Below are 24,469 nucleotides of genomic sequence, written 5' to 3' on the forward strand. Positions count from 1 at the left end.
GTGCGTGTGTCTGATGAGAGCGTAAAACGTGAAGCTCTTAGTTGTGTTTCAAATTTATTTGCAACTTTTCTCCGCTCTTTTGCTCCCACCAAGGCCTGTTTATATATACAGATATTTGTACACATATATACACACACTACACACACACACACACACACACACACACACACACACACACACACACACACACACACACACACACACACACACACATACCAAATAAATCTGTATCAACATAATGCATTTACATACTGCGTCATTATAAAAAAATAAAATAATATCATACATGTTTTAAAAGCCATATAAAATAAATAAAGATGTTGCGTTAATATATGACATTTAATAACTAAGATTAAAAATGTTTTTATTAGTAATATAGTAACTGCTTTGTACCAAAATCAAACAAGTGTTGTTTTGTTGCTTCTTTAAATTGTTGAAGATTTTATATACTACTTGTTAAAAGCAACCATAATTGCGGCCCTCAATTGTAAAATTTGTCAGAAAACAACTTTAGGCATGTAGAAACAGATTGTTTTATAACATGGCTCGATCAAACAAAAACTTTATTTAAATCAGACAATTGATTCAGCTTCAAAAAATTTTATTAAATGCTTTCAATGAATATGATAATAAAAAAGTTGAGAATTTAACTTGTTTTCAGGTAACATTTTTCACAAAACATACAAGTTATCATGACACCTAAAACATTTTTTACAAAAGAGTCTGTGTCATTTAATACTTTTCCAAAAACAGCGTGATACAATAACATTTTTACAAGATACATTTCATCATGGAAAATAATACAAGTTTTTTCATCAATTAAATTATCAAAAGCAGATTTGGATAATTTTGAAGCAATGCGTGTTAATGTTCGAGTAGGTGGTTTAACATCATTACATAGTTTTTTATAAAGAGGTGAAAATACTAAAACTCTCTGATGATTACTCTATACAAAATTTGTGTTCATTGAATTGATTTGCTCATTCATGACTATTTATTTATTATTTGGTTTCAAAAAGTTTAAATATCGCAAGATTTTTTCAACTTTAGACCATGTTTTAGCAAAATTAGACACATCATGTTCTTTTCGTCTCACATTATTGAAATGTTATTCTAACTTTAAATTAATTAGTAATGAGAAGTTTTGGTGCTACGTAATTAATAAAAAGTGAAATGGATTGTACACATAGCCTAATATCTGAAATGGAGGCTATAATTTTTTATTTTGCAATGTGGCACAAAAAACAACCATATTATCTTGTGCTAAAAATAAGTCAATTTAGTCGAAATAATTTCTGCAGAGAAATGATGCGTGTTTAGTTGATATTTTAAATTTACAATAAGAATACATTTTATCCAACGTGTTTTTACTTCATCGTGTCTGGAAATCATTAAACTGACATTTTTGAATCGTTTAATTTTTTTTTTTTTTCTAATCATTTTTTTCTGAGATAAGTAATTCTTAGAACAACCATTTTTTCACTATTTTTATAGCAGGCTAAGAAAAGGAAAATCATAAGCGAATCTAGCAAGCTTTTTTTGAGATCTTCAGCGTTTATTTTATATCTTCAAATATAAAAAAGTTAATATCGGCCCCTACATTTTATTCCAAGTTTACGTGTCACGGCCAGTTACTGAAAGAGTGATTTTTAGAAATTTAAAATACGTCTTGGGTGTTTTTTTCTTCTTTTTCAATTGCAACTTTTTGAATCTTATTTTGAAATAGTAACAACAGTATTATTACATAATATTAAATAAAATAAATAAATAAAAAGATATCGAACAAAAATTCTTTAAATATTTCATCAACCGTAGTAAATGGCGGGGCAAAAATAAACTTTTCAAATTAATTACACGACTACATTTCCCAATATATAGTTTGTGTCATTGTTGTTTACATCATATATAGAAATGCTTGGAACAATCGAACCACGACACGTTAGCACTTTGAGTCCTGTCTTCAATGGTACTTTTTTACCGTTCACTAAACAAGTTAATTGTGTTTTTGAGGCATTGCTTAGTTCTATAAAGCATTTGTTATCTTTATTCACATTAAAAGTTAAGCTATTGCCGCGGTACTTTACTCCATAAATTAATAATGACGTCGAATCGGGTAACAAACTTAAATTAAAATCTAGACTAAAATTATGCACTCTTATTCCACCAAAACCAAATATGATTGTCTGAAGAAATCCTCCCGCTCCTGTCAAAAAATTTTTGGCTCCGTCGCCATTTCGAATTTCAGTCCATACTTTAAAAGGTTCTTGAATGTGTTCAAAATTTTTTTTAAAAGCTTTTTCTGCTGCAACTCTATTCCCAACCTCCAACCATCCAATCGTAAACATAGACTGCGTCATAGCTGGTCCATTTAAGTCTGTTATATTCTCATACAAAAGTAAATCATTTTTTCTGACATCTCTATCCATTGGAAACATTAGTGGAAAGTTAATTAAAATAACGTCGGCTTGTTTTACCACACTTAATGGGTTTTTAATGTCAAACCCATCGAATTCAGGATGAAATTTGAAAGTTTTGTCAAACGGTATATACATTTTTGTGGCCACATTTTCCCAGTCAAAAGGTGTTTTAATTTTAAATATTTTACCTAACTCAACAGCAAATTCCAAGCACATTTTTGCAATCACGTTTGTGTACACAGAATTTTTTACAGGATATTGATATTCGTCCGGAGGCATTACGTCATTAATTACGTACAAGTTTAAGGAATTATTATAAGAAACCCGAGAAATCCAAAATTCAGCTGCACTAAAAACAACTTGTTTTCCATGATAAAATACCCAATCAAAATCGCCTGTAGCATACAAGTACTGGCGAATTGAAAAAACAATATCGCCTGTGATATGTATTTCATTTCTTCCGTAACGTTCTTCAGGACAGACTTCAAAACCAGTTACTGCACTTTCCCAAGGAAACATTGCTCCTAAAATATATATATATATATATATATATACATATATATATATATATATATATATATATATATATATATATATATATATATATATATATATATATATATATATATATATATATATATTTACTTTATAAAAACATTCTTAAGTTGTAAAACATTATAAGTTTATATGTTTTTATAAAAGCTGAAACTAAGGTCTTTTATTTGACTTAAAAATAATCAGATCTGTATAAATTAAGGTTGACACCTGCATCGTTTTAAATAAAATTGTTAATCACCAAATTAAGACTAATTCAGACACCAAGTGTTTTAATTTATCGGTGGATAAATTTTAACACTTTAATTTTTTAATTAAAATACATCTTTGTTTTATGCTTTTTAAATAACGGTAGTCTATGAAATACGTCACACTATAGGGGGTTAGACTATTTGTGACGACTCGCACAAAAGTTGTTTACTAATGAGTTAAGATGTTGTGACGAGGGGGGAGAGAGGGGTCAAAAATGTTTGAAAATTGTGTGACATAATTTATGGACGACCCCTAAGGTAAAACATAAACTGTTTACTTTTAATTTTATCTTATAAAGTAAGAGATTTAAGGAAGGTTATAATATCTAAGGAAGGTTATAATATCTAAGGAAGAAAAGTAAAGAAGACTCAGCACTTTAGTATAGCTTCAAAAAATATCTTGTCGGAGGTTCCAAAATTAACAAGCGAGTTAAAAAGTCTGTTTTTTATTAGGATAATAGTTATTGTTTGAACACAAGTTATACCTTTGCAAAAAAGATGAGGAAAAAATATTCAATAAAGAATTTGGGAGCACGTTATTTTTATATTTAAGGTGGCTACCCACTATTTAAAAAAAATATTGATAGAATCGCTTTTTTACCTCATACTTAAACATTTTAGTAGCATTGGAATCAAAACAGATAAAAAAATACAAATTTTTCATATTTTCAACATTACGTCATTAATTATGTACATAATTAACTTAAAAACAGCATATTTTTCAACAAGGATAACTAACTGCCAAATTTTTCAAATCAAGTCAAACTTTTCAAAAACATTGTTTACTGTATGAACTATGTGCTGAGTCAAAAAAAAATTATATATTTTTTTAATGCTGTGGAATTTGCAATTTAGTGTAATGCTTAAATTAAATACCAAAATAGCCCAAGTTACCCAAACTTTTATTTAAATAGGATACCATAGTGTAAATATTTTTAACTCAGCACATTCACCTAACTACATTTTATCTCTGTAAAAAATTTCAAAGAAAAATATTAAACCAAACTAAAGATATCTTTGTTAGAAGATAAAAAATTTTTAAATGGAGAAAAACACAAAAACAAATAAAATTAAGTCAAAAAATAGCATACAGTTTAAGTAAAAGAACCAGAGGCATAAAATTCATCCTCATTTTCATTTGTTTTATCACAGTAACCTTTTTTAATTGATCTTAGCTTTCTTCTTCGTTTTTTGGCTGGCTCTGCTGACTTTTTGTTCATCTCTCTAATGCGTTTAACATCAATATTTTGCAGTCCTTTTAAAGTATACTTTCCAGGTACAATACCGATCTTTAAAATTATAGGGAGTAGTCCCTGGGAACCTTCATTAAAGCAAATAACAGCAGATGCTGCAGCCATCTCTAATGAATCTTTTCCTGTAAGAACTTTTTTTGAACATTTGGTCCATATCATACCATTCAGAGATTCATTTGCATTTTGTGTTTTACCATGCAAACATTTTTCCAGGAGCTTTTCGTTTGCAAGATCCTGATATGAAAAGATTGATTTAAGGATATTTGCAACTGCTTGAGGAATGGTTATGTTAGACATATAAGTGTTTTTGCCTGTAGCTAGGTCTGAGTTATATTTGCACCAAGATTTGGCTCCTTTTGGACAAAGTTCATGACGTTTGTTTGAGTCATCATTTTCACAGCAATGAAAAATGATAGCACCAATTGCTTTTTTCATTTTGTAAAGATTATCTGTATTTTGGCGTATTGCTAAGCCATAATAATTCTGTAGTCTATTAATTACTTTGTCGGTAAGGCGTCCTTTACCTGCCAAAGGTTTACCATCTGTTAACAGTTTACCACGATAGTTTATTCGCAAAGTTCTTAGCTGTGCACCACATCGTTTTTGCACATGCCCTACACATTCTGCTTTTCTAATTTCAAAGCCTGGATAAGGATTTGATGTAACAATACTTTGGTATGACTTGGTATCTCCATTACCAATGTAGGTAGTGTATCGAAGTTTTCGATTGTTTACTGAATGACCAAAGATCTTTATTGCACCTTCTACTTCCATTGCACCAGAGCTGCCCACATGGTTGATTTTGCAGTTGTATCCGAATTTCCACAAATTGTATTTAGCTAACCCTCATTTCTTTTCCCATAAACTGCAAGACCTACATATTTTTGAAAGAACTTCAATGTCAACACACTTTCCATTAGATATTTGGGTGACAACACCATTTAGAGATGTATATCTACAACGTTGCCATGATCCATCTGTACTTGCAGATACATTGACAACTGTATCTTCATGGTAGTTATCATTGAGTACATTTTGTCTGATTTCAAATGCAGCATTTCTCATTGATTTCTCTGCTACATCAACATATGAATCATGCAAGTTCTTGTTTGCAGTCTCAAATGGTTTTGAATTTATGGGTGGTGGCATATTCATAATAGAGCAAAATCTTTTCATTGCAGTAAAACTACAACCTATCTCACGAAAAGCCATTTTTAATCTGTAGTTTACTTCATAAGATTTTGGACCATTTTTTCCATGATCCTCTATAATTGGTTTAGAAGTTAAAAAGTTTATACTCCAATCACATTCATTGCAAGAGAGAAGAAAACTGTGAGCAAGTCCTTTTTTATTTTCCATGTCGTGAAAAACTTTGATTGCAGCTGTGCAGTTTGGGCACCGACCAATCAAACTAAGTAAATTAATTAGCAAGTCTGAATTAACAATCAAGTTACAATGATCATTACTAGCTTCCTTTTGAATGTTATTTGTTACTTTTAAAAAAGATAAATCAATTTTGTTAAACGAAGTTGATGCATGTGAACTGTCGATAACAGGACTTACAGTTACTTTATTTAATGCAACTGTTGGTGTTTCATCTAGAGTTATGTCAATCTCAACAGATTTTCTTTCGTAAAAACGTCTTTTTTTTGCTCTTACCTTCTTATATCTGTTTTTAGATCCCATATTATAATAATATTATCAACATAAATTCTTAATAACACTGGTGAACTCAACAAGATATTTTTAAAAACAAAAATTATTAAGACAAATATGTGGTATGTTTTTAGTACTTTTGGCAAATGGCATTTAGCTCGGAATTAAATTAACAGATAACAACCTGGTTAAGATGCAGTAAAATTTGTGAGAAAAACTGTTCAATAGTTATGGAGAAAAAAGGTTTCAACTGTCGCTAAGGCCGTTGTTATGGAATTTTTTAAAATTTTAGAAGTTTGCCCCTTTTTAAAAAACAAAATTAGGGTAAGTTATAAAACTTTTATACCATTGTTGTACGTTATTTATTGTTTATAAAGGTTAAACCTTCCACAAATAAGAAGAAAAAAAATTTCACTTTTTTTTTATTTTTTCAGATTTTAATAGTGGGTAGCCACCTTAAAATACAAATTTGATAAAGTTTTTTATGTTTACAACTCTCATATTTTTAATCTCATTTATATTTATATTTAATCTAGTATTTCTGGTCTCTATTAACCTATTTTAATTATTTTGTACAAACTTTATTAATATATTTTTAATAGGATACAACACCTGATAGAATTAAAACTGAACGGTAAATAGGCATGACATTGGAAATCGCCATTTTTTTACGCAGGATTTTCTTTAGCAACTTATATTAGCAAATTTTTTTGGAAAAGAGCTATGCTTAAAAGAGAAAGTTATAAAATAAAATAGAGACCTTCTAATGGATTAAATAAAGCGGATTGCTAAATTACTACTTATGCTATCATATCCACACGACTTGTTTCGCTTTATTTCAGTCAGTTTCTTTATAAATTCTCTAAAAAATATTTGGTTATTTGATAATTAAGATATGGATTTGCCTCCCAGAAGGTCTTCAAATTTCTTAATTGATATCTCTATTTATTGAAGCAGACATGATTTACAACGTATGTTTAAGTTCATGGTAGATATCGGTTATCTTTGATATCACTTATTAGTACAAAACTTTATTTGTGATATGCTAGAAAAGTTATTTTTTTCTCTACCAGTTACTTTTATAGGCATTGCTCACTTTTCGTCATCTTTGTTTTTTCGTCGTCTTCAGTCTTTGATTTTAAATTTAAAATTTCGTTTTCTTTAAGATGATTTTATGAGGCTGTTTGTGATCCATAAATTTTTTTTTTAAATAGATTTGTTTTTATTACTAGATTTGTTTTTATTTATTTATTTAGATTTGATTTTATTACCTTTAAATATATTTTGAAAAGTGTTCATAAAATTATCAATTGCCCGATTTGAATTCATAGGCAAGTTTTCGTATTCCTAACACTCCTCAAAAAATGTATTTTTTAAATTATCAAGATTTTTTTACCTAGATTTCTTTTAGTGATCCAGCATTTTTTAGTATTACTGTTAAATAATATTCCGCGCGCAATGTGAAAAATAGGGAAATGATTTTGAGAAACCAGCAGTGAAAATATCTTATTCAAAATTTGAGTTAAAAGAGTTGTTTGTTAAATTATTTTTAATTGTAGAAAAGATTTTTTGTTTAACTCGTTTATAACTCGTGTATAACTCGTGTATAACTCGTGTAAGTTTAAAAATGATTGGAGTTATATTAAATTCTAATGTGAATCGAAGAATAATTTTATGTTGGAAAATTTTCCGTAACTTAAAGCATTCATGTCTATATCGCCAACAAAAAATATGTTTATTCTGTATAGCGTTTCTTGATTTTTTTGAAGCTATTAATAAAGTTTTATATTATTAGGTATAATGTATACTTTTTATATTAGGTATAATATATACTTTTAAGTTTTATTTTCATTTTATTATAAACAATAATATTTGAGTGTAATTTTTTTTTTTAACGAAAATCTAATTGTTATTCCAATAAATAAAAAAAGATTAAAATCTATAAATTAAATTGTGTACCTTTAAAGTTATACTTTTTCGCAATATCTTTAGCAGCATTTAGTCGTTTATATCGGTATTCTAAAAATGATTTTGCAAGTTCAGGATAAAACATTAGAAATGCCGGCGCCATCCAAATATCTTGATCCCAAAACACGTGACCTAAATACTCTTTGCTTGGTGCAATACCTCCTGGGCTTATTCCATATTCCCAATCACTGCGCACAGAAGAAAATAAACCAGATAATGCAGAATTTACAGTTTGAGATAAAAACAGGTTTCCTGTAATTTCAATATGAAAATTTTCGAAAGTTTGAGTCCATTTTTTTTGGTGAGAACGAAATAAATTTTTACCCATATTTTGCGCTTTTTTCCAGTACATCATGGCATCTGGTAATAATTTTAATGATTCAACACTTGTCACTATTGAGGTAATAAATATAAATTCTTTTACAGTATCTTTTATTATTTTTACCGACTTTGGAACTTTTGAAAAAATAACAGCAACCTTTGTCTTAGTACCGTTTTTAATTTCAGCTTCTTTTATTTGACCTATTTTTGCACCGAATGCTGATGCTTTTGTCACTTTTACATTTTTGAATACAATATCTTCGCTTTCTTTTCCTTCATTTTTTTCAAAATAGAGAACTAAATTATGGTTAGCTTTTATAATAATCTCGTTTACTATAACATTTTTTAACTCGCTGTGCGCATAAATGCGTTGTTCGACATTAGCATTTTGACTGTCAAACCATTTATAAAACACATTACTTTGTATATCTAATGCAAAACTACTTTGACCTATGTCATTTAGTCTGTATTGTATAGCTGCAGTTGATGGAATTCTTGCTCTGTGTGTATGGTTGGTTGAACCTTTTACCCTGTTTTTTCGCTGCTTACTTAAAAAATCGGGTATTGTATTTGCCTTGCCGTTATACAATCCTCCAACGTGTATTTCATCACTTAATGCAACTGTACCAATGTAACCGTTTGCTAGTGTCGGCAAAAATTTATTGTTTAACTTTTCTGTAAATAAACAGGTTGGCGATGGAGCGCGTGTATTACAATTGCACCAGACACTATAACAACAAAAAAGTACTTTTAAAACATAGTTAATCATTTTTCTAATATTTTTTTGCATACAAACGAACCATTAAATCATAAAAAGTTGTTTTATTTTAAAAATTTTCTTTGAAAAAATAACTTCTCGCATTTCAGTAGTGTAAACATCCTTTATAAAAAGAGTGCTCATCTAAAATCAGCTATTAGGTTTCAGTGTTGACACACGTGGTGAAGCCGGTTAAATAACAAAATTTTTTTATCATTTTTTCTCATGCTTCATTGCCTCAATTACTTTTTTTTTTAAAATTTATAGAAAAAGTATATTATTATATAATTGGATAACTGTAAAAACAGATATGTAATGTTTAATTGCTGATTTTTTAAAAATTTTTTTAAATTAAAAAAACCATTTAGATCTTGTAATTTTAGAGTTTGATTGTAAAAAAAATTTTTTTTAATGTTTATTAACTTAGTTTCATTTTCTGAATCACGGCGATTGCATGCAAGATAACCCTAACACGGTGATTGCATACAAGATAGCCATGACACGGTGATTGCATACAAGATAACCCAAAGTAAACTTGATACTAACTCGCGAGAAATTAAAGAAAAAACAGAAGTTTTTAACAACATACTAGAATTAATTTTTGTTGTCAATCAATAAAAGTTAAGCAACAATTAAAAGTAAAGCAAAAAGTAATCTGACTTGTATGATTTAGAAAAACGTAGAGATGGGGAGGATTTCAAAGCATTGTTTTTGAGGAAAAAAACTATATAAAAGTTTTTTAGGCATGAAGAAACAGTTACAGTAAAAAAAATGCAATTTTGCTGAAAAAGATTGTATTTTAACTGATGGACAACAGATGACAGCATCTTTGAGCAACCGTGGTTGAATTTGTAGAAATCTTTTTCTACAAACTCTGTCCACCATCTTTTTTTTTTATTGTAACAAAACTAAATTTTCTGTTGAATGTTAGAACGATTGCAACCGTTAATTCAAAAGATTTAGAAAAAAAATTCTTTACAAATAATTTTGTTTAATCTTTTGAAGTGGTTACATATTTTTTTAAATATAAAACTTCAGAACACAAAATAAAAGTCTTAGAATCTAAAAATAAGAAGAATAACAACACATGTCAAACAAAGACATAGTAAATCTTTTCTAAAATTAATATACTTTTCATTTAAGTGATAGATCATAAGAGTATATTGCGATTTCAGAAATAGTTTACGGGAAAATCATTCTTTAGTAATAACTGTATATACGGTTGCCTTTTTTTATCGGGAGGCTGAATAAGTGCAAATTTCTTAAGTGCAATCTGGCATAACAGCGAACTGGCATAAGAGCAAACTGTTATAAGTGTGAAGCATAAATTGGATAATGTTTGACCTGGCATATGTGCGCTAGATAACATAATTGGTCAAATACTCGGTATTCGGTATTTGACAAAATCAATGTTCGTGATATCTCTACTAATAAGATCGAATCCGTATGTAACAGATGAAATGATATACCTGTGTTTGTTAATAAAACTGTTAACTGTATTCAAAAAGTCTGATAAATTTTCTGATATAAATTTTATTTCTTTAATCAATAGCTTATTATCTTGTATTTAATGAAATTAATCTCTCTGATTAAATATTTGTTCTGTTTCCTGAATTTAAATGTAATAAATCACCTTTCATTAAGCTCACTCTATTTAAGTTTCAGGCAATAAACTTAAATGTACCAAACCTATCTTTCATTAAGCTCACTCTTTTTAAGTTTCAATAAATTTAAAAACCTAATAGTAGCTAGATGAATTAGAAAATGAATTGGAAAATGAATTAGAAAATGAAATAGAAAATGAAATAGAAAATGAATTAGAAAATGAATTAGAAAATGAATTAGAAAATGAATTAGAAAATGAATTAGAAAATGAATTAGAAAATGAATTAGAAAATGAATTAGAAAATGAAATAGAAAACGAATTAGAAAATGAATTAGAAAATGAATTAGAAAATGAATTAGAAAATGAATTAGAAAATGAATTAGAAAATGAATTAGAAAATGAATTAGAAAATGAATTAGAAAATGAATTAGAAAATGAATTAGAAAATGAAATAGAAAACGAATTAGAAAATGAATTAGAAAATGAATTAGAAAATGAATTAGAAAATGAATTAGAAAATGAATTAGAAAATGAATTAGAAAATGAATTAGAAAATGAATTAGAAAATGAATTAGAAAATGAATTAGAAAATGAATTAGAAAATGAATTAGAAAATGAATTAGAAAATGAATTAGAAAATGAATTAGAAAATGATTTAGAAAATGAATTAGAAAATGAAATAGAAAACGAATTAGAAAATGAATTAGAAAATGAATTAGAAAATGAATTAGAAAACGAATTAGAAAATGAATTAGAAAATGAATTAGAAAATGAATTAGAAAATGAATTAGAAAATGAATTAGAAAATGAATTAGAAAACGAATTAGAAAATGAATTAGAAAACGAATTAGAAAATGAATTAGAAAATGAATTAGAAAATGAATTAGAAAATGAATTAGAAAATGAATTAGAAAATGAATTAGAAAATGAATTAGAAAATGAATTAGAAAATGAATTAGAAAATGAATTAGAAAATGAATTAGAAAACGAATTAGAAAACGAATTAGAAAATGAATTAGAAAATGAATTAGAAAACGAATTAGAAAATGAATTAGAAAATGAATTAGAAAATGAATTAGAAAAGGAATTAGAAAATGAATTAGAAAATGAATTAGAAAATGAATTAGAAAACGAATTAGAAAACGAATTAGAAAATGAATTAGAAAATGAATTAGAAAACGAATTAGAAAATGAATTAGAAAATGAATTAGAAAATGAATTAGAAAAGGAATTAGAAAATGAATTAGAAAATGAATTAGAAAATGAATTAGAAAACGAATTAGAAAATGAATTAGAAAATGAATTAGAAAATGAATTAGAAAATGAATTAGAAAATGAATTAGAAAATGAATTAGAAAATGAATTAGAAAATGAATCAGGAAACTTTTCTCTTTATTTTTATTTAAATTTTTTTAAGAGTGTAAAGCCTTTTTGAAACTATCTACATCAACTGGTATGGCTTATTAAGGTTTTTTGAAACTATATACATGTTTGGTTACACACTGGTATGGTTTATTATATGAATTAAAATGGTGGTGTGGAGGCTTGACAATTGTATGTAACTTTTTAGCATAAAATTGCAACAGCTGACTTTTTCTTTTTGTAAACTAACCAAACAATTCAAATTTACAATCAACAAATTAGTTTTCCGAACTCTAGGTCCAAAATTTAGGTTTGTTTTGAATCTAATTTTTTAACTTCAAAAGGTGAATGAGCATACAATCTGTTTCTTGTAGTTAGGTTGTTTCTTGTAGTTAAGTTGATCTACAGATACAAATAATGTGCCTGAATAATAATTATATTTAAAATTTTATAGTAGGTAGAAATATAATAAGTATAACACGTGATATCGTTTTTTCAATTTGACAGTTGTTGTGTGCGACAGGTGATTTTGATTGGGTTAATTTATCAAAGAGTACAACTTTTTTGATAAATAAAAACAATGAAGTATAGATTTTAAATTAATAAATTTATTTCTACCCATTTTTCAATCTTTAAAACTAAAGTACTAACAATAGTTTAATTTATTTTTTGAAGTTTTTAACATTAATAAATAGGTGTGGCATCGATTTTTACCATTTATATGGTAGAATTTACAAAAACATGCTAAACGCGGTTTTCACATATTCTATTCTAAGTTGTTAGAGGAACAAAAAATTAGTTTCATCTTCAACTGTAATTACCGTTAAAATCACTACTGAATGTAAAGTCATAAGTTTTTTTCTTTCAAATTTTTTTTTCAAATTTTTCTTATTTTTCAGTCAAAGTTTTCTTAGCAAAGTTGACGCTGTCTTAAAATTATTTTTCTGTATCTCGAAGTACAGCAAAAATTACTTACACTCTTTTTTTAAAATAGAGGATATTTTAACTATTCTGCTTAGGAACAAAATAAATCTTTTTATCAGACTATTAAAAAATCAGGTTAAAATCTATTAAAACAGGTAAAACAGAACAACAATTTTTTACAGATGAAGCGTTTGAAGCCTGCAACACATTTGGTTTAAATTTCGTCCACTATTGATAATTGGCAAAAAAAATTAAATATGCGCCACAGATCGAAGACCTGAAAGCTGATGTTGTGTCAATATTGAAAGAAACATTCCAGTTTTAAAATTTGAAAAAAAAGAGAGCGTCGTTTAAAATTTTGATGGAGGAGAATATTCTAAGAAGTCTGATCCAATAATTTGGGGAAAACACACCGTCTCGTTATTAGCATTTAATGCTAACAACTGCGAGAGCCGTGTCGTTTTAGCAGATTTTAATTTAGTTGGTGACTATTTTATCATAGTTTATTTTACCTGTAATTTATTGCCGGCACCGTTACAAAATTTAGAAAAAATTCAACCCACTTTTCCCGAAAAAACTCTTTCGAGGGATGAAAGTACACACATTCCTGATTCCAAAAATGTAAAAACTGAAATCAACGAATAACGTCCAAGAAAAAAATTACTATTGAAATTTCATTCATAAGCACATGACACAGAAATGACAGCACGCATTTTTTTTGGATTTTAACAGCGCATTTATTTTAAAAAACTCTATAAAATAAAGAAGTAATGCTAAATCTTCTGATTTGACTAATAACTTATTCTGAAAACATATTGAAGTAAATGAATTCTGGTCTTCGTTGGTTTTACATGTGTTTGCTATTGTAGTCCACAATGCACGTCTTCAATTTGCTACCATAGTAAGGATTGGTTGCGTCCTTTTGTATCTTTTCCAGTGTTTAGCAAATGAGTGGTGAAGAGCTTCTGTTGACTGCTTTCTGTAAGGTCCAAGTGCAGTGTGCTTTGATTCAATGAATTTTTTGATGTGAAAGAAGACTGCATGTACCTTGGGCGTCACTAAAACATTTGACAAAGCCAGATATGTGGTTCAAAATCCATCAATTTTCACTGGATAGTGTGGATCAAGCTCTTTCCAATTTTTTGAAGGGCATCAATGATATCAGTAGCTTGGAATGCACAGTTAGTTTCTGCTAGTTTTTGAAGGAGATCAACATTCTTCAAAAGCTTGTGGCATTCATTGCCAGCAAATTGACATCCATGATGGGGTTGTGGTTGAATGTTTAAGAGTCTTGGCCAATCATCAGCTTTGAGCCAAATTTCTCTTAAGGCCTTAAACAAGTGATTGACAACTCCAAGCATCAGGTGTAGCTCTATGGGAGGTATGTGATCAAAAACAAGCTTTTGGTTAGGAAGACCAGTCAAAGGCATATGAATGACATTCTTGTAAAACTTTGCCTTTTTCAAGCCCAATCCTGCAGATTCAAAGTCTCTAAAGCTCTTTCTGATAGAGCCGAAAAACTAAGCTGCCCAGGAAATGAAAGATGTTGACAATCAGCAGTACACCATGTGCAGGGGTGAGTGCTAGAGTGTGCTTATAAACCACAGACAATGTGTGCAACCTTTAAGTCACCAGAAATGAAGAAGTTAGTAGAGTTGGCTTGAATCAATGAAAGCAATTGTCTGATGTTTTCATATGTTTCTGAGATGTCTTCTGCAACTGCAACTAAAAGCTGTCATTTAACTCCACTATCTTTGGCATATGGTGCATTGAGCAATCGCTTGCTTGGGGGAGAGTGACTGATACAACTTGTGTCAATTATTTTCAGACTGACTTTCAGGAATCCACCTCCACTATCTTTTCCAAGCTTGACAATGTTGTCAGAGAATGATTGTCGAGACTGTTGAACTTCATTCAAAAGCTTTTTTAGGTCATTGCAACAACAGTTTTTGACTTTTTGGTGTTTGAAGCTTTTTTAGTTGACACGTCGATGTCAGTTTGTGTGAAATAATCTGATAAATGTCTTCCAAAGGCATCAAACTTTGCATGAAAATTGCTTTCAATAACTTTTGTTCTGCTGACTTGATTGATTGTTGATACAACTTTTTTAACACCAGAGTTTAACAAATTAGTATTCACCTGAACAGTGACAAGGTCTTTCACTGTCATGATTGGAGCATTGTCAAAAAGTTTTTTGGCACTGGAAGATCCTAAAATACAGAACAATTAGTTGAATAGTGTAACAAAGCTTAATAAGATCTAAATTTCACTAAACCAATTAGAGAATAAATTTTAAATGGTGTGGGGTTTTATTATTTTTATGGTAAATTTTATATCTTATAAAATTAAAATGATATTAACAATTTACCTTTTGTGATGGGGAGAGTCCTCCACTATATTGTGCAACTCTGATTGTTTCATGTGGAGATGCATCTTTTAAAGAAATTACTGAAGATGTAATTTGTTCTGCAAATGTTTGGTCTTTTGTCACAAGGGTTTGCATATTTTTTCTAAATGTTGCCTGATTGCACTCATGGGGAAGGCCTCTGCCTACAAAAGCAAGACACTCTGAGCATCTTCTGTGAGTTTTTGCTGCTGATGATGGTATCAGATCAGTACTGAGTGGATGCTTTTCATTCAATTTTAGCCTTCCAACTTTGCAAATAAGACAGTCACAGTTTTGTTCTTGTGTCTCTGGTCTGACTTTAATGCTCTTGCTGCACTTTAATTTGAAGTAGCATTTTCCCAGAATTTTATTTTGAGCACATTGTAGTATTGTGCTGTGAGTATTTGAGTCAAATATGTTTATGGTTTTAGATGGAATAAGTGAATTCTTTTACATAATTTTCAACAGAAAAACATGCAAACTGGCTTTCCTAATATACTGTAAAATTATTGCCTACACTTTGTAACAATCAATTTGATGCAATGCTTTGCAATCTAATTAGGTGCTGTAATTAATTTAAAAGTCATCACTTAGTTTTAATAATACTGTAAAAATTCAAAAATATTGTTCACTGTCATTTCAGTAAGATGTGCTAATAGAGTAAATTTCAGTCGTAATTTTTTTTCTCGGACGTAATTTGTTGATTTCAGTTTTTACATTTTTGGAATCAGGAATGTTTGTACTTTTATCCTTCCGAAGGGTTTTTTCGGGAAACGCGGGTTGAGTTTTTTTCCAAATTTTGTAACGGTGCCGGGTGTTAAAGAGAAAATATTATAATAAGACAGAGTCACAAAAACGTTTAAAAGTTAACAACAACAAAAAATATTTGTAACATTTTGAAACGTTTTTGTGGCTTATGAATTTACATTCAGATTTTAACATTATAGTTGCTAAGGAAACTTTTTTTTTTTTTAAATTGTTGTTTTAAAATGTTGATAATTTTTCTAACTCCAAAATATCAGCTTTCTTGAACAAGCTGAGTAACAAAATGAGCTGTACTATTAGGACGTTGTGGTGACGTTATGGGGATTGAACATTAAAATTCTGGTCTATGAAGCAAATGCTTTATATACAGTTAAGTACTATATATTTTTCATACAGTATACAGCTATATATGAGCGCTATATACAACTGTATAGTGTATGTATATACTTAACGAGAACATGCGAGAAGCAAATATAATAACTTTTAAGCAGAATTGGGTTTTAAACTCTGTTGACCTGTGAAACATAAAATTACTCCAGTAATTGTGAAACATAAACTTACTCCAGTAAATCAAAAGGTTTCAATTGTGTTAAAAAACACAGACATATGTTTGCTGAAGATTTGGAAAACTTAAGTTAACACTTATTTCATAATTTGTTGTAATAGCGTAACTGATTAAAATATTTATATGTGTTTTTATATTGTTATATTTTTTTAAAATGCATTTCTCAGATGCGTCTCAATTCAAAATATTTATGGATAAGTCTTCTTTTGTTATACGCTGGAAAGAAGAAAAATATAACCCAGGCTGTATTATGTCTAGAGTAAAACATCATTTAATGTGGGTTATGTTGTTAGTTACAATTGGTGAGGGTAGAGGCCAAATTTATACGGTCGAAGGGATAATGAACCTGTATTAATATAAAAAAGTAATATCAAAAAAATTAATTTAATCTGATCCGTCCAAATGCATAATTTTGCCCCGTACCATAAAACCATAAAAAGTCTATGACACCATATTTATAGGTATAAATATTAGTGTTTTACCGTGGCAAGCCAAGTCTCCAGATTTATACTAAATAGTTAGCCCCAGGCAACTTTTAAAACAAAAAAGTGGGAGAAACTTTAAACAACATCATAGGGGCACAAAGTAATGTCTGACATAATCAGGAATTAAAAGTTAATACAGTATAATCTTTCTAATTCGAATCTACTTAATTCTAAAACCTCCATAATTCAATTAGATACTAAGTCACCTTGAAATGTCACCATAAAAAGTCAATTTTCTATAATTCGAAAATCTCTCTAATTTGAACTTTTATTTTTTCTGACAAAGTTCGAATTAGAGAAAATGTAATGTATAAAGAAATGCATTTAAAGTCAAGAAGGATGCAGGCAGTAACTGCCACAAAACTGCAGCCTAACCAAATACTAAAAGATATTTTGTATTATAAATTTTTTTAATAAATCATTTAAAACAGTAACAATATTTTTTTGCTACATTAATCAATAAAACTTATACATAAAAATGTTATTATTAATAAAAGGGCGTCAACACCAGACTTTCCTACGCTGACAAATTGACATTGCCTTAGCCGAAGCAGCATCTTATGCATACTATTTAAAAGACCTCACTGTAAGCATACTGTGCTAATTTATTCTAAGGGCTTGCAATATGGTTTGTTGTGAATAACTTGAATTCGTTAGGGTTTTAAACATCGGATATTTTTTGCTAATTAAATGCTGAGTTTAATGAGAAGAGAAATACTTTAAAGGTATAAAATTCAATCTCTTGTGAATGATTGGCAATCTTGCATTGCATTATATGATATCAACGAAAGTGCTAGTGTTTTAAATCTTAGGTTGTATTTAAGATGTTTAAATAACGATATTGCCCTTGTCTCGCGTTTTTGAAAACGTTTGAGACGGACAATTTTTAATTTGAGATAAAAAGACCAGGCTTTCAAACTAAACTCTTAATGCGGTTGAACGTAGAGTTGGTACAGTTTTTCCAGAAGTGGAGACTCCGGCACCAAAGTAACTTCTAGAGACAACCAAGCACTCCTTTACAGCTGCAGCTACTGCTTCTACTTGGGCTCTGACTTTTTGGTTTTGGATATTAGTACCCCAAGGTTGCGCTCAATGCATGTTGTAGATTATGTTGGTTACCATCGATGTTAGATTTGGTATAGATATACATTGATATGTTTTTTAGAAATACCAATGTGCATTACTTTACACTTCTGGACGTTGATGTACATAAGCCAGTTGTGCAACTAATTTACAGCGCTGTCAATGACCACTGGCAGTTTTTTCATAATCAGAGATTATCTTGAAATTATCAACGGAAAATTTAGTGTAGTTAATGCAGCCTGGTAGGGTAGGGCGGGGCTAGTTGGGCAATTTTTACTAAATCTAACAGATCTCTTGAACGATACATCGGATTAATATAATTTTTTCACTATTAGAAAGATTATTTAATCTGCTAAAAAATGGTTGAGACAAAAAAAAATTTTCGATTTTTTTCAGAAAATATAGTCTAAAGTTTATTAGGCTGCTCAACCTACCCCAGCGGGGTAAGTTGAGCAATTGTGTGGGGTAAGTTGAGCAATAAAAAAATGAATGCATTTCTGTGACAATTATTAACTCAGCTATAAAGCTAAAACATAGCTTCCTTATAAATTAAATATACACTTTCAATTTTAAGTTATTTAAGATATGCATATAAAAACTAATAATTTTGAGACTAAAATAAAAACAAAACTTTTCAATCTTAAAACTTAGCACAACTTTTTTAACACATTTTTAAACAAAACTTGTTAATATTATGATAAAATAATAACTAAACACTTAATGTTAGTCTTCAACTTCCATTTTGCAGTTAATACAAATATAATTTTGACCAGAATGTGAATCACATTTTGAATGAGACCATTGATTGATGAACCTTGACACTGGATCCAATTTTCTTCTGGTAGACTTTCAGAATAAGTTTCCCAACATACAAGACAAGCATAATCGTGTTCTGCACTTGTATTTAAACATTTTGTCATCTTAGTTTTTTTGTTTGATTGTTTTTTAACTTTTTTTAATATACTAAGAGTCTCCTTATTACCATGATCTGCAGAGGATTGACAGGCAAAACGTTTTTTTGGTTTCTTTAAAATTTTTTTCTTCTCAGTTTTTTTGTTTGTATGTTTCTTAACTTTTTTTAATATACTATGTAACTGAGTCTCTTTACTACCACGCTCTTTATTATCATTTAAAAGAAATTGACAGGTAGATAATTTTTTTGTTTCTCAACTTTTTTAAATTTCTTAGCTTGCTGCTGTTTCAATCCAATTCTTTGTGGAGTATCTGTTAGAATAGCAGCTTTCCTTTTTCTTCGTCTCGTCAAATGAAGCTTTCTTGGTGCTGCTTTTGGGTAAGGTCGCACAGTTTCTGGAGAAAATGCTTTAGGAGTTTCAGGAATAAGTAACGTTGTCTCTTTATTAATACTGTTTTTGACAGATTGACCTGAAGATGATGTTAAACGTACTTCATAATAAGCTCCCTGTGATAGCTCAGATACAAGATTTGCTGGTTCTATACGGTCTGTGACAAATGATGGTAATCATTTGTCACAGACCGTATAGAACAATCATCAGCACCCTTTGTAATGTTAGTACACGTTATAGCTAATGACAATGAATCAGATACAACTTTTGGTATATCATAAATTGTTATGGCTTTTCCAGGATTGTTTCTCAGTCATGCATCTTGTGCAACTGATAGGTACTTTTTAAAAGGTCCAAACACTGATACATCTAATGGCTGCAGCTTATGACTGCAGTGTGGTGGGAAAGACAACATGACTATTCCATTCTGCTTTGCTAAGTTTAGTGTTTCAAAATGTAAGTGAAAAGAGTGACTGTCCAAAATCAACAGAACTTTATATTAATTTGAAGGCTTCACATGCCTAATGAATTCTTGGATAAAATTTTTGAACTCAATATCTGTAACTCAGCCACTTCCATTACCTACCCCAATACAGTCTGGTTGGCCATTATTAACAAAATAATCTTTGTAATTTTTGCAAAGAAACACAAATATTGGAGGTACTGTATTTCCTGAGGCAGATACAGCAATTACCATTGTGACATTAGTACCTCTTTCTCCAGATGTCATAGCACCAACATTTCTTTTGCCCTTTGCAGCCACAATCTTACTAGGTTTTACAACTGTAATTAATCAAGTTTCGTCAACTTTCCATATTTGTGAAGCACTGAATTTGTATATATCCATAACTTAACCTAGCTTATCAAAAAACACTTTTACATTTACAGTGTTAAATGATGTTGCCCTACCAAGGCTAGTTGCTTCAGGTTTCCTTATAGATAATTGAGGATTTCTTTTTAAAAAACTAGTCATCCACTCTTTACCAGCCTTTTTCCTTGGGAAAAAATAGGTTTTGAATAACCTATGGATGGGTAAACACCAGAGTTTAGTTTAAAAAAAGTTATTCTTTGGAAACGTCGAATCTTTGTACGTATTTTTTAATGCAAGTTCTGTCCAATAGAAGATCCTCACTGAAGCAACAGGAATTTTACTGCATAAACTTTTAATGGCAAGATGAAGCTCTTATACCGATGCAATCAAACTTCTTGCTAAAAGGCCAAGAGAAATATTGGCAACTTTTAAACATGCCATGGAAAACCTGGATATAAAGATTGAGCAACTCAGCCATGCAAGAGCTTCAACAAATTGTTATTATCTTTTAAATTTGCATTTGCTAAGTACATAATCCGTACTGCTATTAGCGACGTCAATCATCTTCTACAATCTGATTTTTGCGTTCAAAATAAAGCTTGCAAACTTGCACGGTTGTATCTGAGAAATATGAATAGAGAGGATCTAATTAAAGAAGTACGCGACACAGTGACTCAGGACGATCAAAAAACGGCAAAAATTAAATAAAATTTAATATAATTCCTAAAAAAAACATGTTATTTGTTAAAATAATAATTTTTGGATTCAAAGATTTCAATTTTGTTATCAAAAAATTTTTTTTACGCGCAGCTTCGACGCGCAGCTTCGACGCGTATAATGCCCGCGTTAGAGTTGACTATACGCGTACAAAATAATTTTTTTCAACGTGTTAGAATCAGTGTTGATAAACGGCGTAAATCTTCTCGCCTCCGCTTTTTTTCCGCAGCAGACGGCTGCTGCCTCCTGATCAATTTTTAGCAGCAAAATATTTTTTTTTCCGCCTCCAGTGGCTTCCGATATTTTATATTTTGTTGCCCTTACATCACGCTAAAACTTTTATTTTTGGATCATAACATTAAATTATTAAAAAATTTTCAATTTGAAAATTTTAATATTCTTGAATATTGGCATTTAAAACGTGATGACTATAATTGGAAGGAACTCTATAGGGTTTCTCAAGTTATTTTTGGTGCTGCATTTTCTCAGGTTAAAGTTGAACGAATTTTTAGTAGTTTTGCAATAGTCTACACTCATTTGAGAACTCGACTTTCGGATAAAAAATTAAACACGATATTAGTCGTGAGACAAAATTTGGATTTGCTTGACAAAATAAAATTCTTTTAACAACGTTAACCTTATAAAAAAATCAAACTTATTTTTAATTAATTGAATGTAAAATAAAATGAAAAAAGTTACGTATGAGAATTCTAAAATTTTTTAATTATAAAATTCATTTATACTTAAATGAATGTTCATTAAAATTTGGTGTAAATGTTAAAAATGCTAGTTTATTTTACAGTTCGCATTTGACCGACTAACGAAAATTTATATTGAAATCGTGCATTAATTCCCAACCTTTGACTATTTTCAAAAAAAAAATTCAATTTAAATTCTTTTTCATTTCAGATTAATTTCAGTCTTAAATTAATCTACTTTGGGCTAATTCATAGCCTCATCAGCTATGCAAACATTTCATGGGCAAGTACTCAAGCGGCAAAGATTAAAAAAATTTATAGTCTTCAAAAACATGCCTGCAGAATCATTTACTCAAAAAATAGGCGTGAACACGCTAAGCCCTTAATGAAAGATATGAAAATGATGAATGTGTTTGAAATAAATATCTACCAGCATTTAATTTTCATGTATCGTTATAATCACAATATCTCTCCTATAAGCTTTAATAACAAGTTTAAAATAAATAAAAATGATAGCTATAATCTTAGAGCGAATATGACCAACACATATATACTGCCTCGGATAATAAACAAATATTCAGAGTACAGCATTCTATATCGAGGTCCAAAAGTATGGAATACTTTTCAAAAAGGATTCAAAGGTACGGTAAATTCGTTAAGTTCATTCAAGTTTTTAACAAAAAAAGAAATTTTTAAAATATAAGAAACGTTTTTGGTTAATGATACTTTGAATAATTTCTCATAAATCTGTTTTTGTTTTATTTCTACTTTTGTTGGTTGCTTATCAATTTTATTAACGAATTACGCGTTTTATTACGATATTTTATTGAAATTTTATTACGCATATTGTAACATATTACGATATTTTTTTGAAATCTTGTTATAGGGGCTCTATGAAAAGATTGTGATAACGTACTGTCATCCTCATCTTCTTTGAGCCCCTATCTGTTTTACTTATTTTATTTATTGAAATTTTATATTACGAAGTTGTAAAATCTTATATTATATTAAAACAGAGAAAGAAAAAAAAAAAAAAAAAAAAAAAAAAAAAAAATTTGAAAAATTTTAAAATTGAAAATTTTTCGACCGTTTTAGAAAAAAACTATTCTCTGCAACAAAATTGCAACTTTTTTGAAAATAGTCAAAGGTTGGCAATTAATGCACAATTTCAATATAAATTTTCGTTAGTCGGTCAAATGCGAACTGTAAACTTATATAAGTGACATTTAATAATGCTACCAAGAGTGACCCATTGGTCACTCGTCATTTAATAATGCTACCGACCATGGCCTACTATATTACACGGCCGTGTATGTTACATTTTAGAGGCCGATTCTAAGAGGCCTATTATAAAAAAGATGGCTGCGCAACTATAGCGAAAACATTTAATTATATCTTATCTAGACTAAATAGATAGTATAAATATAATATTACGAATAAAAATACTATGAAAAAGTATTCACAAAAAACTGGCATTTTGTGCTTTTATACTAGCGATTTATGTATTTATAAACGTATATATCTATGTATATTATATATATATATATTTGTATCTATAATATATATTTTTATATATTTGTACATTACACATTTAAATTGACAGCACTGGGAATTTACAAAAAAAAAAAGGTAAAAATTTGTGTTTTTTTTTTATTATAATTTTTTATGTTACTATCTATTTATATTTGTTTTTTTTTAATATTATTTTTCTCTCTGTCTACTTTTAAAACTTATAACAGCATCTTTTCGTAGAGTGGCATTGATTATCTTCTGTTTATTGTTAAAAAAAACATTAATTATAATTTTAGAAGCAAATTTAAACCCCCATTCTTTGTGTAAATCGCAAGTAAAACAAACTGTTGGAAAGTACTTTGATAAAACAAAGCTTGATACATCTTTGACATTAACACCTTGTTTAGTTATTAAATTTGAAAGATTATCTAAGATTGCAAAACATCCACATGTGAAATCCTTAAGTGAAAGTGAAGGCACAGTAAGACCACCTCGTGAAAGTATTTGTAGATATTGACAAATATTTATATTGCTTGCATCTGTAGCAAGCATAGACTTGCAATTGCTACATTTGCTTCTTTTTATTAACTTCTTTGCTATGTAACCAGCTATTGTTGTTGCAACTTCTTCTGTTTCAGGTGAGAGAATTAATTCTGATATCTCATTTGAGTTTAAATCTAATGTTATTAGTAATTCATCATTAATTGGATTATCATAATTGTTCTTTAAATCTTCATCCCAAAAATTTACATTCTCCTTAATTAAAGTCCGACATGCTAAAATAATTTCTGAATGTTGAACTTCTAGTAAACTTACTAGAAATCTCCCACCACTCATCTGTCGATATTGAGAAAATCTACGCTCTATAGGGTCACTTTGAAGTCGTGAAGTAAGCACATACAAATATCCTTCGTCGATAAGCTCGTCTATAAGCATTGCTTGAGAACGCAGGGTTGTGATAAGAGCTTTAGAATGTAGAAGATGAAAATCTCCCCAAGTTATATAACCAGCTGGACAATTATAGACATCATCTTTTATATTATAAGTAAATGATGGAAAGACAAATTTTTTGC

The 24,469-nt window shown here is 29.2% G+C and overlaps 2 protein-coding genes across 2 annotated transcripts; one reads left to right on the forward strand and one right to left on the reverse strand.

Moving 5' to 3' along the window:
• Positions 1 to 1,780: 1,780 nt before the first annotated feature.
• Positions 1,781 to 9,307, reverse strand: LOC100207176 (protein-glucosylgalactosylhydroxylysine glucosidase). The gene is made up of 2 exons (XM_065809013.1): positions 8,092 to 9,307; positions 1,781 to 2,941 (listed from the first exon to the last, which is right to left on the reverse strand). Exons 1-2 carry the CDS (start codon positions 9,209 to 9,211, stop codon positions 1,851 to 1,853), a joined length of 2,211 nt encoding a protein of 736 aa, XP_065665085.1. The 5' UTR covers positions 9,212 to 9,307; the 3' UTR covers positions 1,781 to 1,850.
• Positions 9,308 to 10,638: 1,331 nt separating this feature from the next.
• Positions 10,639 to 12,219, forward strand: LOC136087079 (probable inactive protein kinase DDB_G0270444). The gene is made up of 3 exons (XM_065809585.1): positions 10,639 to 10,651; positions 10,731 to 10,741; positions 10,927 to 12,219. Exons 1-3 carry the CDS (start codon positions 10,639 to 10,641, stop codon positions 12,217 to 12,219), a joined length of 1,317 nt encoding a protein of 438 aa, XP_065665657.1.
• The last annotated feature ends 12,250 nt before the right edge of the window (positions 12,220 to 24,469 follow it).

Source organism: Hydra vulgaris, chromosome 11 (genome assembly GCF_038396675.1).
Source record: "Hydra vulgaris chromosome 11, alternate assembly HydraT2T_AEP".
Classification (NCBI taxonomy): Eukaryota; Metazoa; Cnidaria; class Hydrozoa; order Anthoathecata; family Hydridae; genus Hydra; species Hydra vulgaris.

Coding starts and splice junctions, on each gene's coding strand:
- LOC100207176 (XM_065809013.1), bottom strand. CDS start 9,211: ATGCAAAAAAATATTAGAAAAATGATTAACTATGTTTTAAAAGTACTT. Junction 2,942..8,091: donor GAAAAAGTATAACTTTAAAG/GTACACAATTTA, acceptor TATATATTTTAG/GAGCAATGTTTCCTTGGGAA.